The 17010-nt window shown below is 42.3% G+C and overlaps 1 protein-coding gene across 4 annotated transcripts in view; it reads left to right on the top strand.

Moving 5' to 3' along the window:
* Positions 1–1422: 1422 nt before the first annotated feature.
* The window catches only part of ZNRF2 (zinc and ring finger 2), a 568219-nt gene continuing 552631 nt past the window's right edge, over positions 1423–17010 (top strand). For all 4 annotated transcript variants that reach the window (XR_007508147.1, XR_007508149.1, XR_007508148.1 and 1 more), the window contains exon 1: positions 1423–2465. Coding sequence is in view for 1 of the 4 variants with exons in the window: in XM_049817315.1 (XP_049673272.1) it covers positions 1997–2465 (469 nt within the window). In the remaining 3 variants the exon portion in view is untranslated. The remainder of the gene's footprint in view (positions 2466–17010) is intronic.

Below are 17010 nucleotides of genomic sequence, written 5' to 3'. Positions count from 1 at the left end.
CATGTACACGTTACATTTGTACATTACATATACATATAATAATGTACATGTAATAATTACAAGTACATTGAATATGTATAGTACAAATGTTACATAATACTTTGTGTATTACTTAAAGTTTTGATCTGCTTTATTGTATTAATTGTAAAATAGCTTGGGTACTATGCCACTGTGACACAGGCATGAATGTAGTCGGAGTCCCTACCTAGACAGTATGATGGAGAGTCCCAAGATGGTGTGGAGCACTGTTTCACGGTGACAAACCTTATTTTAGAGCAGATGATAATCCATAAAAACAAGCATTTTATCACGTTCATATAAATTCAACGTACCTGAAGTTCAATATCACATACATGTAAAGGGCAAAATAATTTTACATCTCTGATCGTTTTGTCAGGAGCAAATTGAGCCTGTTACCCACATCGGTATCGTTCACAGGGCCAAAATTTTCGGCTGTTAGTCAATCCTTGCGTGAAGCTCTCATCAATAATAATGGGAGGTTTTCTCCAAGTGAGAGGCTGAGTCTACAGGATTTTCCTATACCGCCTGTGAACCAAAGATACAAGAAACGTTCACCCTTCCTGTTCAGCTTCTCCCCCGCATATACCACGAGAACCGAGACTCAGTGCAAAGCGCCCGGGTTCGAAGTCCCCTACCCGGGAAAGCTCCCGACGGGAGGGGACAGCGGCCCTTACGCCAACCGCCAACGCCAAACCCGGGCCCGGGGAGCGGCGGGCTGGGCCCTTCGCCCCTCAGCCGGAGCGCGGCCCAGCCGAGCAGCCGGGAGCCGCGCCCGCCCGGCGGAGCCTGGGGCGCGGAGGTCGGGCATCCGGGCGCTTTGCCGAAGCGGCAAGGCGAACCGAGAAGCGGCGCGGCAGGAGGGCACCCGCCGCCTTGGCGGGCAGCGCCCCGCGCTCAGATCACCCCGATCCTGCTCGCTCCACCGGGCCGCCTCCCGCTGCAGCCGATCCTCCCCCTCACCTGGCGGGACCCGACACTGACCGCGGCCCCGGGGAAGGGGCGGGGGGGAGGGGGGGGATGGGACGGCGCGCGGCCACCCTCGCCAACGGCCGCCCTCAACGGCCGCCGCGTGCGCCCGGCCCGCAAACCCCACAGCTCGCCTGCTGCCGGCGGCGGTTGGGCTTTTGACTCCTTCCTCGTCGGGGCGGCCGCTCCGGCACCCCGCGGGCTTCCCCTCCAGGCGAACAGGCCCTGCACTCCGGGACTCTCCCTTCCGAGGGGAGCGAGCACTGGCGGCCCCGGGGGCAGCCTGGCCCAGCGCCCGCCCACCTGGGGCTGCCCCGCACCTTGCGTGAGGAGAGGGGACAGCGGGCGGGGCGCGGCGGCGGGCCCGGCCCGTGGCGCTGCGCCGCCGGGGGCCGGTTCCCCGCCAGGCGGGGCGGTAGCCCCTGCCGCCGTAACCGCTCCCCATCCCGCCCGCGGGTGCCGCCCCCAGTATGGCGACACGGTAGAGGAGCGGCTGCGCCGGGGCGCCCGCCCCCTCCCGCCTCCCTCGGCACAGGCACGGCGCGCCGCGGGCGAGCGAGCGGCCTCGGCGGCGCTGCTGCCGCCGTTGCCCCCCACAGGGCTCAGCGGCGGAGGAGGATGGCGGCGGCGGGCGCGGCGGCGGCGGCGGCCACGGCAGCAGCAGCGGCGGCGGCGGCGGCAGCGGCAGCGGCAGCAGCGGCGGCGGGGCCGAGCGGCCGCGCGGCGGGAGCCAGCACCGTCCCGAGCAGCTCATGGTGGCGCCCCAGACCCGCGAGCAGCGGCCGCGCCGGGGCCGCCAGCTGAGCCGGATCCCGGCGGGCGGCTCTCCTCTCTCGACACCGACCCACCGAGCAACCCGTTACCCTTCCCCGGCTCGCCCTCTCCCCCCCTCCCCGGCGCGACCCGCGCCTCGGATCGACCCCGCCGGGGCCGGACTCCCACCACCCCCGGGCGCCGCGGGAAAGGCGGCGGCGAAGGGCACCGGGCAGCGCCAGGCGGCGGCGGGACCATGGGCGCGAAGCAGAGCAGCCCCACCGCCGCCAATGGCCGCACACGGGCGTACTCGGGCGGGGATTTACCTTCCTCCAGCGGCGGCGGCGGCGGCGCTAACGGGACCGGCGGGCGCTCGGCGGGCGCTGCCGGGCGGTACGCGCACCTGGCGGCGGCGCCTCATGCCGCTCCCGGCGGCGCGACGGCGGCAGAAGGAGCGGCGGCGGCGGCGGTGGGGGGTGCCGCGGGGTCGGCTCCCCGCAGCAGGTCCTTAGGGGGGGCCAGCGCCTCCGGCGCCCGGGCCGCGCAGTCCGCCTTCAACATCCCCCACAGCAGCGGCCCCTACGGCTCGCAGGACTCGGTCAACAGCACCCCGGAGGAAGGCGGCCGGGAGCGGCCCGCGGGGGGCGGTGGCGGCGGCTCGTCCGGCGGGCCCCGGCTAGTGATCGGCTCGCTGCCCGCTCACCTCTCGCCGCACCTGTTCGGAGGTAAGGGGCAGCCCGCGGGGCGGGCGCGACGCGGCGTGGGGGGCGGTTAGCCGCCTGTCGCGCTGCTGCGGGGCTGGGGGCCCGGGCGGGCGGGGGATTCCTTCGCCGGCTCCCGGCCCCGCGGTGGGACGGGTAATGAATCATCACTTTGGGGAGAGCGGCGGCTCTTTCAGGCTCGCGTCCACCGGAGGGGGGCACGGTCAGCGTCTCCTATTTGTTTGTAAGGAGAGCTGTGAAAGGGAGAGGTTAAAAACGAATCCCGCGGCGGGGCGGTCGGGGCGGCGAAGAGGAAGCAGAGCCTCTCTGGCCGGCGACTTTAGACTCTAATAGCTGTAATCAGTGCCTGTGCAAATACTCTTGCCTGCTGCTTACATAATTAGTATTTAATTGGATCATGTGTCTCCGCCGTTTATTCTAAAATCGGACCAAACCCCTCTTTAGGTACTGATTAGTATGTGGCTGATGCTTGTTCCTCTTTCCAAGTTCTCGGGTTCTCGGTTCTGAAAGTCGATTAAGAAAAAACAGAAGTTAAAGTAAGTTTCTTTGTTTATTTTCCCCACTGAGAGATGAGTAGAGCCGGATAGCTGTCTGTGCCGCTGAAGTACAGGCTTGGAGCATCCGTACCGTATAGTCTTGAGGGTGGCCACATGTGCTCTTGAGGCAGAAGAAACACGCAGCGAAACTCTGAATTAACCAAGAAGCTGAGGCCCTTTAAGAGGCATATTAGATGTGGAGCAAGTTGTCATAGTTTTTGGTCTCTCCTGTGATATTGAGATGAATAGGGCTGGTATAGGACTTGTATTTTACTTTCTGCGTTCTTTACCTTAAAAATCTGCCTGTAAGTTGCCAACTGCTTTCAAAGTTGCTGACTACTCTCAGTACTGCTTGTTCTAAAGATCGTTGTTCATATAAGTCAAGCATTAAGGTGCAAGGTGACTTTTTAAATTGATTAATTCTCTTGATAATTCTAATATATGTATGTATTATAACCTGTCTAAATACTAACCAACTTCCCCAAAAGCTTTCTTTTGGAAAAGAGGAGGCTAATGTAAAATTTCTATGTTTCTGTATTCTAGTCAATCTCTTTGTGAATACTATTTGTAGCAGGTTAGGCTTTCTTCTTTTCTGTAATGCAACCTGTTTTTAGCCAAAGCAGAGCTGTCTTCAGCCTGACTGTCATAGGGTGCGCAAGGTTCCTGTCACATGGCCTGCCACCTATACAGTCTGTTGACCTGAAGATAGCATAGCTGTTACTTCCTAGATCTAAAACCACCTCCTCCCAGCGCAGTGGTTGAACATTAACAGAAAGCTGTCAAACCCTATTATAATAAGGGAGTATTTGCCCTTAAGAAAGAAAACATAACTATTTTCATAGTACCAAGCTGCTCAATAGGAGTGCTTTGTTGCAAGGATGCTCGTTGTACCGTCGTGGTAGCTTCAGGTGGAAGAAGGTGCATGCATTTCTCTTGGTGATGAAAGGATGCCCTATCATGGAGCATTGTGCGGTTTGTGCTAGGCACAAGGGAATTAAAACATGCAGCCAGTTGTTGCTCCAAGGTAAAACTTTTTTTTTTTTTCTCCTTGCTTAAACTATATCTTGCAACCTGCCTTGCTTCCAGGAGGGAGTGGATTAAATGTAAATGCAGTGGTGAGGATCAATAGCCTAGGAAAGTGTTTATTCAGATGCAGGAAGGTCACTTCAGAATAACTCTGAATTTGATCGTACTTTTTTATGGCACATAATCTATTAATTGCTGTACTACAGCATATTTTGTCTTTTGCAAATCTCTGATATATTAAAGAGGATATAGGCTGAAATGGCGCAAAGCTTGTTGCTTTTTCTGGTGCAGGAAAAGTGCCAGGAGGGGTACGCTCTCTTTATCTACTGACTAATAAATAAGGAATGCCATATGTTAGGAGTTTGAGTAGCAAGTTTGAAAATACGCTGTCCTTATGTGGTCAGAAGATGTTAATGAATCTACTTGCTGCTTCTCTTTTAAAAATCTCAGTATTTCTTATTGGGATGAATAAATTTAATCATAATACCGCAACACCCGTGAAGAAGGCCTCACTTGAAATATTATTCTTTTTTTCAATTTAAATATTATGTGATATCAGTGATACATTAGTCCACAACACACTGAATGTTGGCATCCTTATTTAGTTGCATGCTTTGTGTTTTCTTGGTTCCTTGTAATAACTAGATGCTTGGAAGAAGTAGCCCCACTGGAGATCAAATATTAGCATCAGCATGGTGAAAAATAACTTGAAGCATTGTTTTGTCCTGATGGTAACTAGCTCAAGCTTGTTGTGGTAGTCTAGGTGTGGTATCTGGCATTTATCTTGTGTATCATAAGCATGCTTGAAGTCCCCTCCCTTGTTTTGTAACTTGCAAATTAGCTAAATTATTTCTTTTTATTGTGAAAACTGCTGAAATTAATTTTGAGGATTAGCATAGCAATTCTATGAAAATTAAAATAAAAAAGAACAAGAATAACTTCCATAAGTTGAACTGAATCTCCAACTATTTATGTTTTTAGGCATACTGCTTGGCTTCATCAATCAGAGACACGTGGGTGTTGCATTTGTTAAATTACTGTAATTAATTTGCCATTAGTGAATTATACTCTATTGTCACTTTTACTGAGCAGCCTTGTGTGCTGAAGTAATGCATAAATACTAACTCTCTAATGTAACGTACTTAAATCCACAGTATGCTTGTTAATATACCATTTGAACAAGAATATAAAAAGTATTATGTTATTGTATGTTAATGTATTAGAAAGTATGATCACTTATTTTCTATGTTCCTCTCATAGGAACTGTAGTAAAAACAGCCTTTCCTGACTGTGAGGGCCTGATGTTCCTGTCTAACCTCAGGCTGGTGCACCTTTATGATCAACATATAACAGAGTAAATACTGCTATGTAACCTTACATCTCATCTCAGGGAGAGTTCAATTTACTGAATAATTGGGGGGCCTTGGTCTCACCAAAAAAAAAAAAAAAAAAAGATGTTTAACTTTGTATTATAAGCATGCCTGGAATAGGTTTAGAGCATTAAGCAAAGTGAGACCCAAATTCCGTAAGAACTTATGACACTCTCAGATGCAGAAGCCAAACCTGTACGTGACGTTCAAGCACTTTTTTGCCACACAGCGCCAAGTTCCAGCTTTCTTTAAGGCAATAATGCCGTTATCAGGAATTTTGACCAGAAGTTTCCCTCTCTGTTCCTCAGTGAATGGAACTTCCCCTCTCTCCCAGCCCCAAAGTAAATATTCTTACCTTCTGTTAAGAATAGCATGTAGAAGAGTTGGCCCTGAGATCCACAGTTAGTTTTTTCCACTGTGTTTTTAGGCAGTAAGTATTCCTGTGTAGATTGTCAGCACTGCAGTAAAGTTACTGCTGTAGTTACAAAATAGCTTGGTTTTGTCAACGATGCTTGCAGCAATTGGTCCAGCTAAAAATGGACTGTCTTTCGGAATTTTCTTTGCTTTAGGTAACTGCTGATATGTTACTTCCATCACTTAAAATGTTGACAGCTCCTCAGAACCCATTTCATGTTTGTGATCCTCTTTCTGGGTGGTCACAACAGGGAGAATTCTTGGTGAAAACACCTAGTATAAGTATCCTTCTGGTGTGCAAATTTAAATCTTTTCTTGGGAATGTTGTTATAAGACAAGAATAAAGCCTTTAAATATTTTTTTTATCTTTAAATGTCTCTTAGGGAAGAATATGTAAAAATTCAACTGAAGTTAGCAGATGTGTTACATATTGAGTCTTTTAAATATCCCCATCAGTTCTTCATTCAAGTTGATTGAGCAGAGACTATACAAGTATTATACAAAATCTCAGATTGGGTTATATACAGTCATATACAATTTTATATGATATTTTATAGACAGAATTTTAAATACATAGTGTTGTCAGATATAACTGTTGATGGCTTTCAGGCCTATATCAAGACTTGGAGTAGTCATTTGGATATTTAGTTGCATCTGTTCAACTTTATTAGGAGAAGGAAGTTTGTTATGTTCTTCTCAAGCCAAATAATGATCAGGCTTTTTTATGAATTACTCTACACTCCAGGAGTTATCGCCAGCTGCTGAATATATGTAACATAGTATGGGTAGAACCTTATAGGTATGTTATAGTAGCATTTGTTTGTAATAATACCTGGTAGAAGTAATGAATGAATTCTTCATTCTACAGAATAAAGTTCACAAAAGCTGCAGGTTATAACCTGGATTATTTGTTGGATTGTGGGAAGCAGATATCGGTAGAAGAATGATGTGAAGTCTCAGAAAAGTTTTTTTAGATATCTCTCAAACTGCCTAGAAAGCCACATCTGGTTTTGTTTTCCATCTGACCTGTTTAGTTATATGGTACATTTGAATAGATTCTTGAGGTTCTCTTCATTTTTCTCACACTGTTTTTTGGCAAGTATGGCTGTGTTTTGATCACTTCCTTGCCTTTCTCTCCCAGTATCAGCCAAGTACTATTGCTTTGAGAAATCGCAAAACTCTCAAACACTTCAGACTTTAATGCTGCTCCTGTTTTGCCAGCCAAATTTGTAGCTCTGCGGTCTTTGCCCCTGACTTGGGAGAAGTGTGGGAATTGTGCTTTGCAGTGAGACTCTTGGGATATCCTCTGTGTGTGAATCATGTTATAAGCAGTGAATCTTGCTGTTGCAGTTCCAGCTTGTATGCCTTGGTACCACTTGACATACCTTCACTTCCTGGTGAAGGCAGGAAGTAAATTTTTTTTTGATGGTTGAGGAAGGCCAGTGAATCTTTGATACAGTATATATTTCTCTAAATTATTTTCTAACCATTCAGAAAGAGGAAAGAGTGTAAGGATTTAGTCTAATAAAAACTGTAACTTTTCATAAAATTCTGCCTTTTTTTGGAGGTATGATAACACTGCTATTTGCTATTGTCAACACAAAAAAATCCCATGTGCATTTTAAGATGGTTTTGCAGCTCATAGGTCTTAGAAGGTGCAGCACAGTGAAAGCTAAGAGGCTGTCTCTGCTTTAGTGTTTTGATTTGTTTCTATTCACTTTGCTGCACCAGTGAAACGGAATCATCCATGGCTGTCCACTTTGGAAGAATGAGAACAGTAATAGTGAGGGGCTGGTTGAAGTCTGCTGATTGTAGAAGAAGGTTAAAATGGAGACCAGTCTGAAAGCTGAGAGAAGTACAAACATGTCTGTACACATGCACATAACTTCGCAACAACCACAGACTGGGGGGAGATAGATGTGTGCCTCATTTTCTTTTCAGTTATACCAATGAGTTGACTCCAGAGTGAGAGAAAATAGTCACTTTTGCAGTCTCTAAAGACATGGGAGGTTTTGGAAATGTATTAGAATTCCATTAACCAAAATGTAGGTTGAAAAATCCAGTGTGCTATGAGAGCAGTCCAAGGATAAGTCTATTGATAGGAGTTTCAGAAGAGCAGTTCTGACAGATGGGTTTGAGGAATCTGATCCCTTTTCAGGGTCTCACTGTTCCTGTGTTTAGTGGGATTTTCTGTTGTTCCTGCATATGTACAGTGGGCAGCATACAGTTCCTGGGTGGCAGCAGAGATATAAACTCTCCTAAGGAGAGGACAGGAAAAAGTAGCAAAAAGTCCTATACCATGACTCGCCTGCTCCAGCTCAGTCAGGAGAGTGCTTTTAGTCTCAGATGTTGAGTATTTGGACAAATGAGCTAAAAGAACTGTTTGGATCTTCTGTGCTAGTGCAAGTGAAGCCCCTGGGAGCCATGTTTCATTTTCTCCAGTTGGAGACAGGTCTCTGTGGTGATGAGAGACTTGGGGCACTGGAGTAAAGACTGAGGTGAGTGATAGACAATCTTTGAAGGGCTGCTTTTTCTTCTCCTGCCTGGTAAACAAAAGGCATTAGGAGAAGCCAAATAATAAAAACGTCAGCACTGCATTTAGGGCAGAAATGTAAATAGTTAATTGTCTGAAGAAAAGAGAACAGCCTAATTGTAATGGCATATATAAATATTTCTTTTGGCTGTCAAGACAATGATAATATCTGATTGAGCCTTTGCAGTGCCAGTTCAAACAAAGGCCTTCCTCTTTAATGTCTTCAGAATACCTATCCAACCCTGATATCCTGACAGTGTGCCTCTCCTCATGTTCTCTCACATAATTGCAGACTAGTCACCAAAACCCTTCCAAGTCATTTTTTTGTCTTATAAAGAAAGCCTTTTGTCACTGCTAGAAATTCAAGACTATTTTTAAAACACATTGCCTGCTCATCTGTTTGGGTAAGTTGTCCTCTGGTGTTCTTGCCAGGTGCTCATGGAAGACTTCATCATGTAATTGTTCTTGATTTGCTGTCTTAGTCTTGCATGAAACTTTAAAATTGTGAATAAAGTTATGAAGATTTTTGAGTAGGTTTTCCCTGCTATTTGCAGATGCATGAACCAAATTTATATTATTTTCAAGATTTTTCTGCAGTGTGTCTACTGCTCATTAATCGTTTAATTAGTTTCAGCAAAGACATATGGTCATTTCTACAAATTTGTTCATTTACTGTGGTAATGGAACATGTTGTTCTTGCAGATGTTTAACCCATGAAAAGAAACAGTGACAAACCTTTGAGTGCTCTGAGTTTTTATTTTGGAATATCTTTAAGGACACATATCTTATGAATTAAAAGAAAACAATTTGTATAAAAACAATTACCTGAGTAAAACCAGAACAGCACTTCTTAAGCATCCAGGAAAGTGGTTTTGCTGTCTACTCTCTGGCTAGGTATTTCCTAAACAAGTGCCTATGTTCCTAAGGCCACCTTTCCATTGTAAATGATCATTGTGACTTTCATAAGGTTGTCTCACTGTGCATCCAGAGCTCTTTGACGTCTGTTCTTTGGTAGGCTTCAAATTCTTCACGCTTGCAGAAACGGAAGGGTAAACCATAGAAAGAATGAGGCTGGTTCTCACTTTCACTCAAGACACGCTTCTGTTTTCTGCATGGAAATTGCATAGTATTGACCCTGAGAGATCAGGAAGCATGTAGGAAAATCTTGTAGGGCTCAGGATGTCTGACTGCCTGCCAAACAGAATATGAAGTGTTGTGTGGGATTCGACTCCGTTACTCGTAGTCGTTTTTAGGAACTGACCTACCTGGGCGTTTTCTTCTTCCTTGTCTGCTCTGTCTAAAAATCAGACCACCACAGGCTGTGAATAGTCCCCAAAGGGTGGGTGTGCTGCATACCGTTGCAGATATTTTTAGTAGATTCTGTTTGCTGACTGACTTAGTGTGCTATAAATACAGAGTTCTCATCTGGTATGCACTTTGCATGTCTTCTAGTAACTTATAATGAATTCACCTAAGAATAAAGGCAAGAAAAAATGAGCTGTTACAATTTATTTGGCTTTCTATATAAAGTGTCAATAATATAAAACAATTATTTAGCAACATTTTAACTTTAAATGGCTTTTAAAACTAGTGGTGTTCCAAAACACTTCCTAGTCAGGCTACCATAATTAGTCCCTATGTCAGATTGATTTATACTGCGATTTCATTATGGTTTTAAAAATTGAAAGTGGAGTTTTTAGATACGAGGGGTTAGCTGAGCATCTGGAATAGTATCAACACTAGTAAATTATATTCTTTGTTATGTCAGTACTAGCATGTTGCCTGAAAATGCATAAAGGCTATTCTGTGGGGAAAAATGAAGCTTTAGTTATGATTCTCCTGGGATTTATTTTTTTTTTAAAGTATAGGTGTATATACATTTGGTTGAGTTGAAATATAGTTAAGGCACCACATTTTAAAAATTATTAGGACTGAATGCAAAAAGGGGAAGGACCCATGTCTTATTAAAATACAGATGTATCTGTCTGAATATTGAATTTGACACAAAATTGAAGGGAGGGTTCTTGCTGAATTGTGCTGAGCATAACCTAAATGCAGTTCTTCTGTACTGCTAAAATAAAAGCTGTCATAGTGTACACTAACAGATGTGGCCTTCATGAGAGAAGTTTAAAACTGGTGAAGTTTTCCATGTGCAGCAAAAGAAAGGTCTGCTTAGAAGTGCTTTCTGCAGATTGCCTGAACACACAGACAGTGTTTTGAGAATCTTAAAAAAAATTATTTTATAATGAAATCTGGGCCAATCTGGTGATAGTCTTTCAGAAAACTTAAAAAATAAACTGTCTTCCTGCCAAGAATCCTAGATAGTTCGCTGAAAATAGTGTTGCTTTTGAATCCTGACTACCTGCAGCTATCAGAAGTTTTACTTCTTACTTGTGGACTGAAGAACATCACTCCTTGACTCTTGAGCATGCATATGGATTGAAGTTCCAGTATGGGGAGGAATCTTGCCTGTCTTGAGAAAATGCTGTGGCTCTACCAAATAGAGCAGAGCATCATCAGTTAAGCAAATTTCAGAGAGGTAATGGTGGACAATCTCCAGAATATAAAGAACAGTGACAATAGTAAAATGCAGTTCTCTATGGTCATTTAACTGCTTTCACCATGAGGCAGTCCTCTTTCTTCTCGCTGTCTTTGCTGCATCAGCAAGGATGACTAGAGCGGCCTAAAGCAAGGATGGCTGAAGTAGCCTAAGAGGTCAAATTGGAGGATTTGCTGTCCATTTTCTTCGGTGTTTTGCTGTCTTTTGGGGAGAATGAGTTTAAAATCACACCCCTGCATTCTGAATATTGTAAGGCATATTATGCTTGTGCAGCAGGTGGCTCAGGGCTCCTATAGTCTCTTAAACTGGATAAGCATGATTCATCTTCAGAGGTGATTTTGATGAAGTATCCTGAAAGGTAGTATTACTGAGTTCAGGTGTGAAGTGCCTAAATACAGCGTTACCTATGTAGCTTTCTTCTAGAGTTTTTTACTTTTTCACTGTTGAGATTTGCAGCCTTAATGGTCAATTAGGGTTGGTTTGAGTGTTTTGGTTTGGTTTTCTTCCTCCCTAACCAGGTGAGTATAGTTGTTAGAGGTAGTCAGATCAGTGTGGATAGATGCTTGTTTTATTTATATATTGGGAGTAGTACTAAATATTGTTGATTGTTTGAGTTCCAAACAAAAAAGGCCTCACTTTTTGTTAAAGCACTATCACTCTATTAACAAATTACAATTCCAAAATAATAAAACATAATTGTAAAACTACTTCAATTTTTTTAAAGTGCTGCGTAAAGAAGTAAAATATCTGCTCCACCTGTGCAGTAGAGCCATAAGGCTGTTGCTGGCTGAAGAGAAATGAACAACTAGAACAATGTGTGAATGAAAACAGCATGAAATTCATATGTGTAAAAGGGTTGCATGCTATCAAAGAAACACCCTTTGAATATCTAATTCACCTGTCCTAACATTTGGATACTAGGTGACTAACGTTTAGATAATACATGACAAGTGTATAGGCATTGCCTCGGTTCTTAAGAGCTGAATTATATTACTTTTCAGTTAGCTTTAATTGTATGTTTGCTACAGCTCAGCCTTGGATTAGTTTATATCTGAATGTCTCATATCTGTGAATTTGTGTGTTTTGTAAGTGATAACATTTTCAAAGACAGATGATACGGGGCTTCTTCGTAACCATGGATGTGAAAAACCAAAGTGCCTAAAATGCTTTAGAAGTAAAATACAATACTGAAATAGCTTCCAGTTTGGAGGATGTACAGATTCCATCACTAGCATAATAAACTGCGTGCTAAAATAAATTTTGGGTTTCACACACTTGATAAGACCAAGATCCAGTGACAGCATACAGCTAGGGAATGAAGGAAATGTTCCTTGCAAATGTGGGACTAGTTCTGCTGCAAACAAAGAAATAAGAAGGCTAATGCAAATAATGTGTTTTATGTTGTGCAAGTGTGAGGCATGACGTGTTCAGCCCAGGTTATTCTCTTTTGTGTCTCCACTGTGCCTCTCCAGTTGTAAAGCACACAGTTGTGTTCAGCTGATGAAGTCAAAAGGAAATGATGAATACATTTGGAGCTGGAGGGCAAGAGTTCCTTCTAGTGGGCTGGGTGGGTATATATGACTTCTTTCTACAGGTGTGCAGGCAACCAACCTTTTAAATGTATTTAATGATTGTACATTTTGCTTTAAGGGTTTAGTCAGAAGAAACATTCAAAAGAGTTTTAAGCTCAGATGATGTAATTTCTTGACATTAAACAGTTTAATATGTTGGGGAAATCTGTTGATTTGTGAAAAGTGAGTTAATATTAAGCTTTATGAAGACCGCTTAGGCTGACAGCAGTGTTAAGATTGTTTGTTCCTATCCACACAGATAAGGCAAGTTTATACTGTTGTGGAACCTGAGGTCATGGAGCAGTTGTGAGAAGCATTCTCATTTTTAAATTCTGGCCAGTATTGATTCTCTTTTAGGGATTGGGTAGCTGCAATCTTTGATCAAGGTAATTTTGACCACTGGCTAAATAATCTTTTTAAAAACTTGTTAAATATTTGACCTTTTTAAAAATTTATTTTATTTAAGTGACAAGCCAAAAAATTTCCAGGACCTCTGCTGCAGTCCTTGCTTTTAGTAGTGCTAGAAAATTCAGTAGGAATTAATTTCTATAATTTCTTTCAACTCTTGGAAAAAAATATACTCTAAACAGTCTTTATCAATGCTAAGTATGACTTGCCTTATAGTTGTAACAGAAGTGGCAGTGTTTCTCTGCAAAACACTTGCTTATGTGTGGCTGTTGCTTGATTTTTAACAGTGGGTTAATGGTATTGACCTCCATTTTAGCTGAACTTTAATTTACTGATGAAAATACTGGCATACAGATGTTGTATTTTATCCTGGTATTTTATTGATGAAAAACATGTACTTAGCAAAGCTAGAAGTAGCCAAAAGCATCCAAAAATGAAGTGGACCCCTGTTGAAGTGTGCTGGAGAAGTGATTCTTGTATTTTGCTATCTACAGGTTTTTCCTTCCATCTGTGCCATTCCACCAAATTGTTCATTAGTTAACTAATGAAAATGGCAGGTGTAGGGTGTAGTATGATATTAAATGAGGGTGTGGCATGGTATTGAATGTTGGCTTTTTGAGGCTGAAAAGCTATACAGCCATGTTGTTGGTTTGGTGGTGTGTCTGGATTGCTAACTATGCTGAGAAACAGGGTGCTGGCCTAATGTTGCTGGCTACTACCTTTTAATAATGGAAATAACTCTAGCTACAGCTCTGATATAACGAGCTGGGAATGGGAGACCTGAAGGTATGCTGGTCTAGATGAGATTATATCAATTTGGGGATTATTCTCATTTTCCCCTTGTTTGGTTCAACAAATACCTTTGCTTGCAGGTTAAGTATGCAAAAGTGATCATAATTTGTCAATAGGAGGAAAGCTTTTAAAAGCTTGCAATTAGTCAAATGTCTCTGCTTTTATTTAACTGTAATATTTTTAAAATGTTCTGCATTTTACAAAGTGCTGCAAAGTACTAATTGTAAAATGCACCTCTAGAGACTCTTATTTGTCTTCCTTTTCCCATCATGGATTTTGACTATTTCTGGGCTTTTTAACAGCTGTGTCCCATGGCAGTCTATTTGTAATTGTAAAACTTTGTTTGCTGTAGCTTGCAAGTGTTCTTTGAAATATGTTTAAAACCAAATGTTTGTATTCAACATGTGGCTGGCCTGACACTATCCACAAAGATGCAGAATAAAAAATGAGTGAAAAACATAAGCACCCCAGGAAATGTTAACCCCAAAGAAAGTCCTCTGAAAGGGATGCCAAATTTGTAAGCAAGAGAGAGGAGGAAGAAAAATCTGTATGGAATGGTGGTGTTTGTTGAATTACTCTTACTCAGAGGGAATCAGAATGCACAGATATGTGTGCGCTGATACAGTTGTTTTCCAATCTCTTGAAATGTGATCCTGTGACACACTAAAGCTCTATGTGTGTACAGCTTATTGAGAGCATCTCCTTTTTATTTCCTTTTCTCTGCTCTCTTGCTGTGTTCTGTGCAGTTGACTCATCTTATTCACAACACCTGTATTAGTAACTGAAGTGCTATTGGAAGCAAAAATAAATTGCAGAAACAGTTATTTAGCTGGGTCTTGAAAATATTCTCATTAAAAAAAAAAATCAGTGTCTTAGTTTAAGGCTTTTTTCTTCCTAGAAAGACATAATTTTGGCTATTAATTTGGATTTTAATTTAGTTATCCTAATTTTATCTGGCAATAGTTATATCTGTAGTGTTATTGGAGGAGTAACACTGAAGAGAAACACACTGAAAATAGATAATTAGTTCTATATCAAAGAGAAGAGAGGCCATTTTGATGGAATTCTTTATGTTAGGGCATCTATTTTTAGGTATTTTTTGTCTCTAGTTTTTCTAACTTACATTTCTCCAAACTTAAAAATTGTGATGTAAATTTTTCTTTTCTTTAGCAGTATTTTGAAGTGCGCACATGTTAAAACTGGTTAAACTTGCTTCCTCAGAGATCTAACTGGGTAAATGTGCTGCATATATAGCACAAGGCATTAAAGCCTGGAACTTAGATGTCGACATACTAAATTCTAATCCTGTCAGTATTCTGTTTATGCCTTACAGATTTGTAAATTTACAAAATTACACACTTGTAATTCAATTTCAGACATGTCAAATTTCATATAGAAATAGGAAAGGAAAAAAAACCTTCAAGTCAGTACTTTCTTTTTCTTGCATTTTCCCTACTGTAATTTCTCTCCGACATATTTAGCTTTATGGTCCTTCAGGCAGTGATGATAAATGAACTAGGTACAATGTTTTTAAGCTACTGGTACAGCTAAAACACTATGAGGACAACTTTACTGAAGTCAGTGAGTCTTGCACATGCAGAACATTTGGTATACTCACAAATCTGCCTTGAAGAGCATAATCCCATTTGTCAGGAATTGTTGTATATAACTGACAAGGATGCCTTCCTCTGCTGAAGGAAAGGAGCTCTTTCTGTCATCTCAGTATTCACATCTTCAAATCGTTAGATTTATAGCCCTCTGCAGAAACTCCTAAACTGCAAGCTAATTTTAATGGTGCTTTCCTAACCCTGAAAGTCAGTGAGTAGTATGACAGTTGAACCCTATAACAGAGGATTAGGAATATCACCACAAGTACTTGTCCTTAAAAGGAAAAATAGAGAGGAAAGATACTATTACAGTCAGTTATTGTTGTATGCAATACTTAAACATTGCATTTTCCTTTATCACACAGTCTGTTGGAAAACAACAGGCCTTCCTCTTGACATTATAAATGATTTTTCATTATTATTTTTACATTAGTAGGCATACAATGTCTTTTTCCTCCAAATTTTACACAAAAGTAGGTGCAAGAACAGATTTAATTCTAATGAGTGATGTGTGGGTGAAAGTCTCTTCGTTGATGATCATAGCACTTGAATGGACCTTGAGAGTAATAGTTCCTTCCTGGCACTGGAATGTGGGATTAGCTGGGTTTAGCCCATTCCAAGCAGATGATGTTTATCTATTCTTTCTTAATTTCTGAATGGAAAACTGTCTATTTCCCTGGGTATTTTATTTTGACAACTAATTTTACCATTGGAAGACTTCCTAATAAGCAAATTACTCTTTCACAATTGATTTCCAATTTTGAAATTTGCAACTGATGCATTTTTATTAACGGGTAGTTCTTTCTTCATTACAAATGCGAAGGCTCTTTTTTTCCCCTTTTTTATTGTACTTGACTCTTTCTAGCTATTAGATACAATGTCAACAATGTATATAGTCTTGAAATGTAACTGAAGGGGCATTTGTTACAGTGTTACGCTTTAGTATCTCTCAATTTTTATGTTCGCTTACTTTGAATTAGGCTTGTAGAAAGCTCTAATTTGCTAGATGTGTCTGACAAAAAAAGAACCAAGGCAGTAATGAAGCAGACAACATTTAACAATAAAGCAACTGTCTTAAAACACTTAAGTTGCCGTTTCTGTCAGTGACTGTCTGCCTAGCCAGATTCAAGAGGACAGATTGATAAGAGAATTCATTAAAAACAGACTTATGTAGAGACTTATTTGGTATTACTATTTGTGTTAGCTAGTAAACTTGAAGCTGATTCTTCCTGTATAAAAAAGAAAGCCAGCTGCAATTATTCTTTAAAGCTTAAAGCATATCCGATTTGGCTGTGAAAAACCTTTCCGTAACACAGACAATAGTACAATTGTGACTCTGTGTACAAATTGGCACTAGTGCTGTATAAATAGAGGGGGATTTCAGGTTTTTTTTATGCTTGCATATACCTCATCATCCTTTACACAAACTGAAATTAGTATCTTTGTGTCTTTAAGCCATGAATCTTGCCTAAAGACCAAGAGTAAAACCCATTAAAAGGGCTTGATTCTGGCCTGGCTGCAGAAGACAGACCTCATGTATTAATACATCTGTTTGTGTCATTGTGGTATTTGGCTAGCTGCAGTTAATAGCAGGGTTAACAAAAGACTAATAATCAAGGATAAATTGCTCAGGGTTTAATACACACTCTGTAGAAGCCAGAGGAGGAAAACCCCAAAGCCCAGGCGAGCCCCCCCCAGGGCCAGAGCCCTGTTCAGCACCCGCGCTCTGGA

The sequence above is a fragment of the Accipiter gentilis genome, chromosome 14 (assembly GCF_929443795.1).
Source record: "Accipiter gentilis chromosome 14, bAccGen1.1, whole genome shotgun sequence".
Lineage (NCBI taxonomy): Eukaryota > Metazoa > Chordata > Aves > Accipitriformes > Accipitridae > Astur > Astur gentilis.
This window is presented reverse-complemented; position numbering and strand designations above follow the sequence as displayed.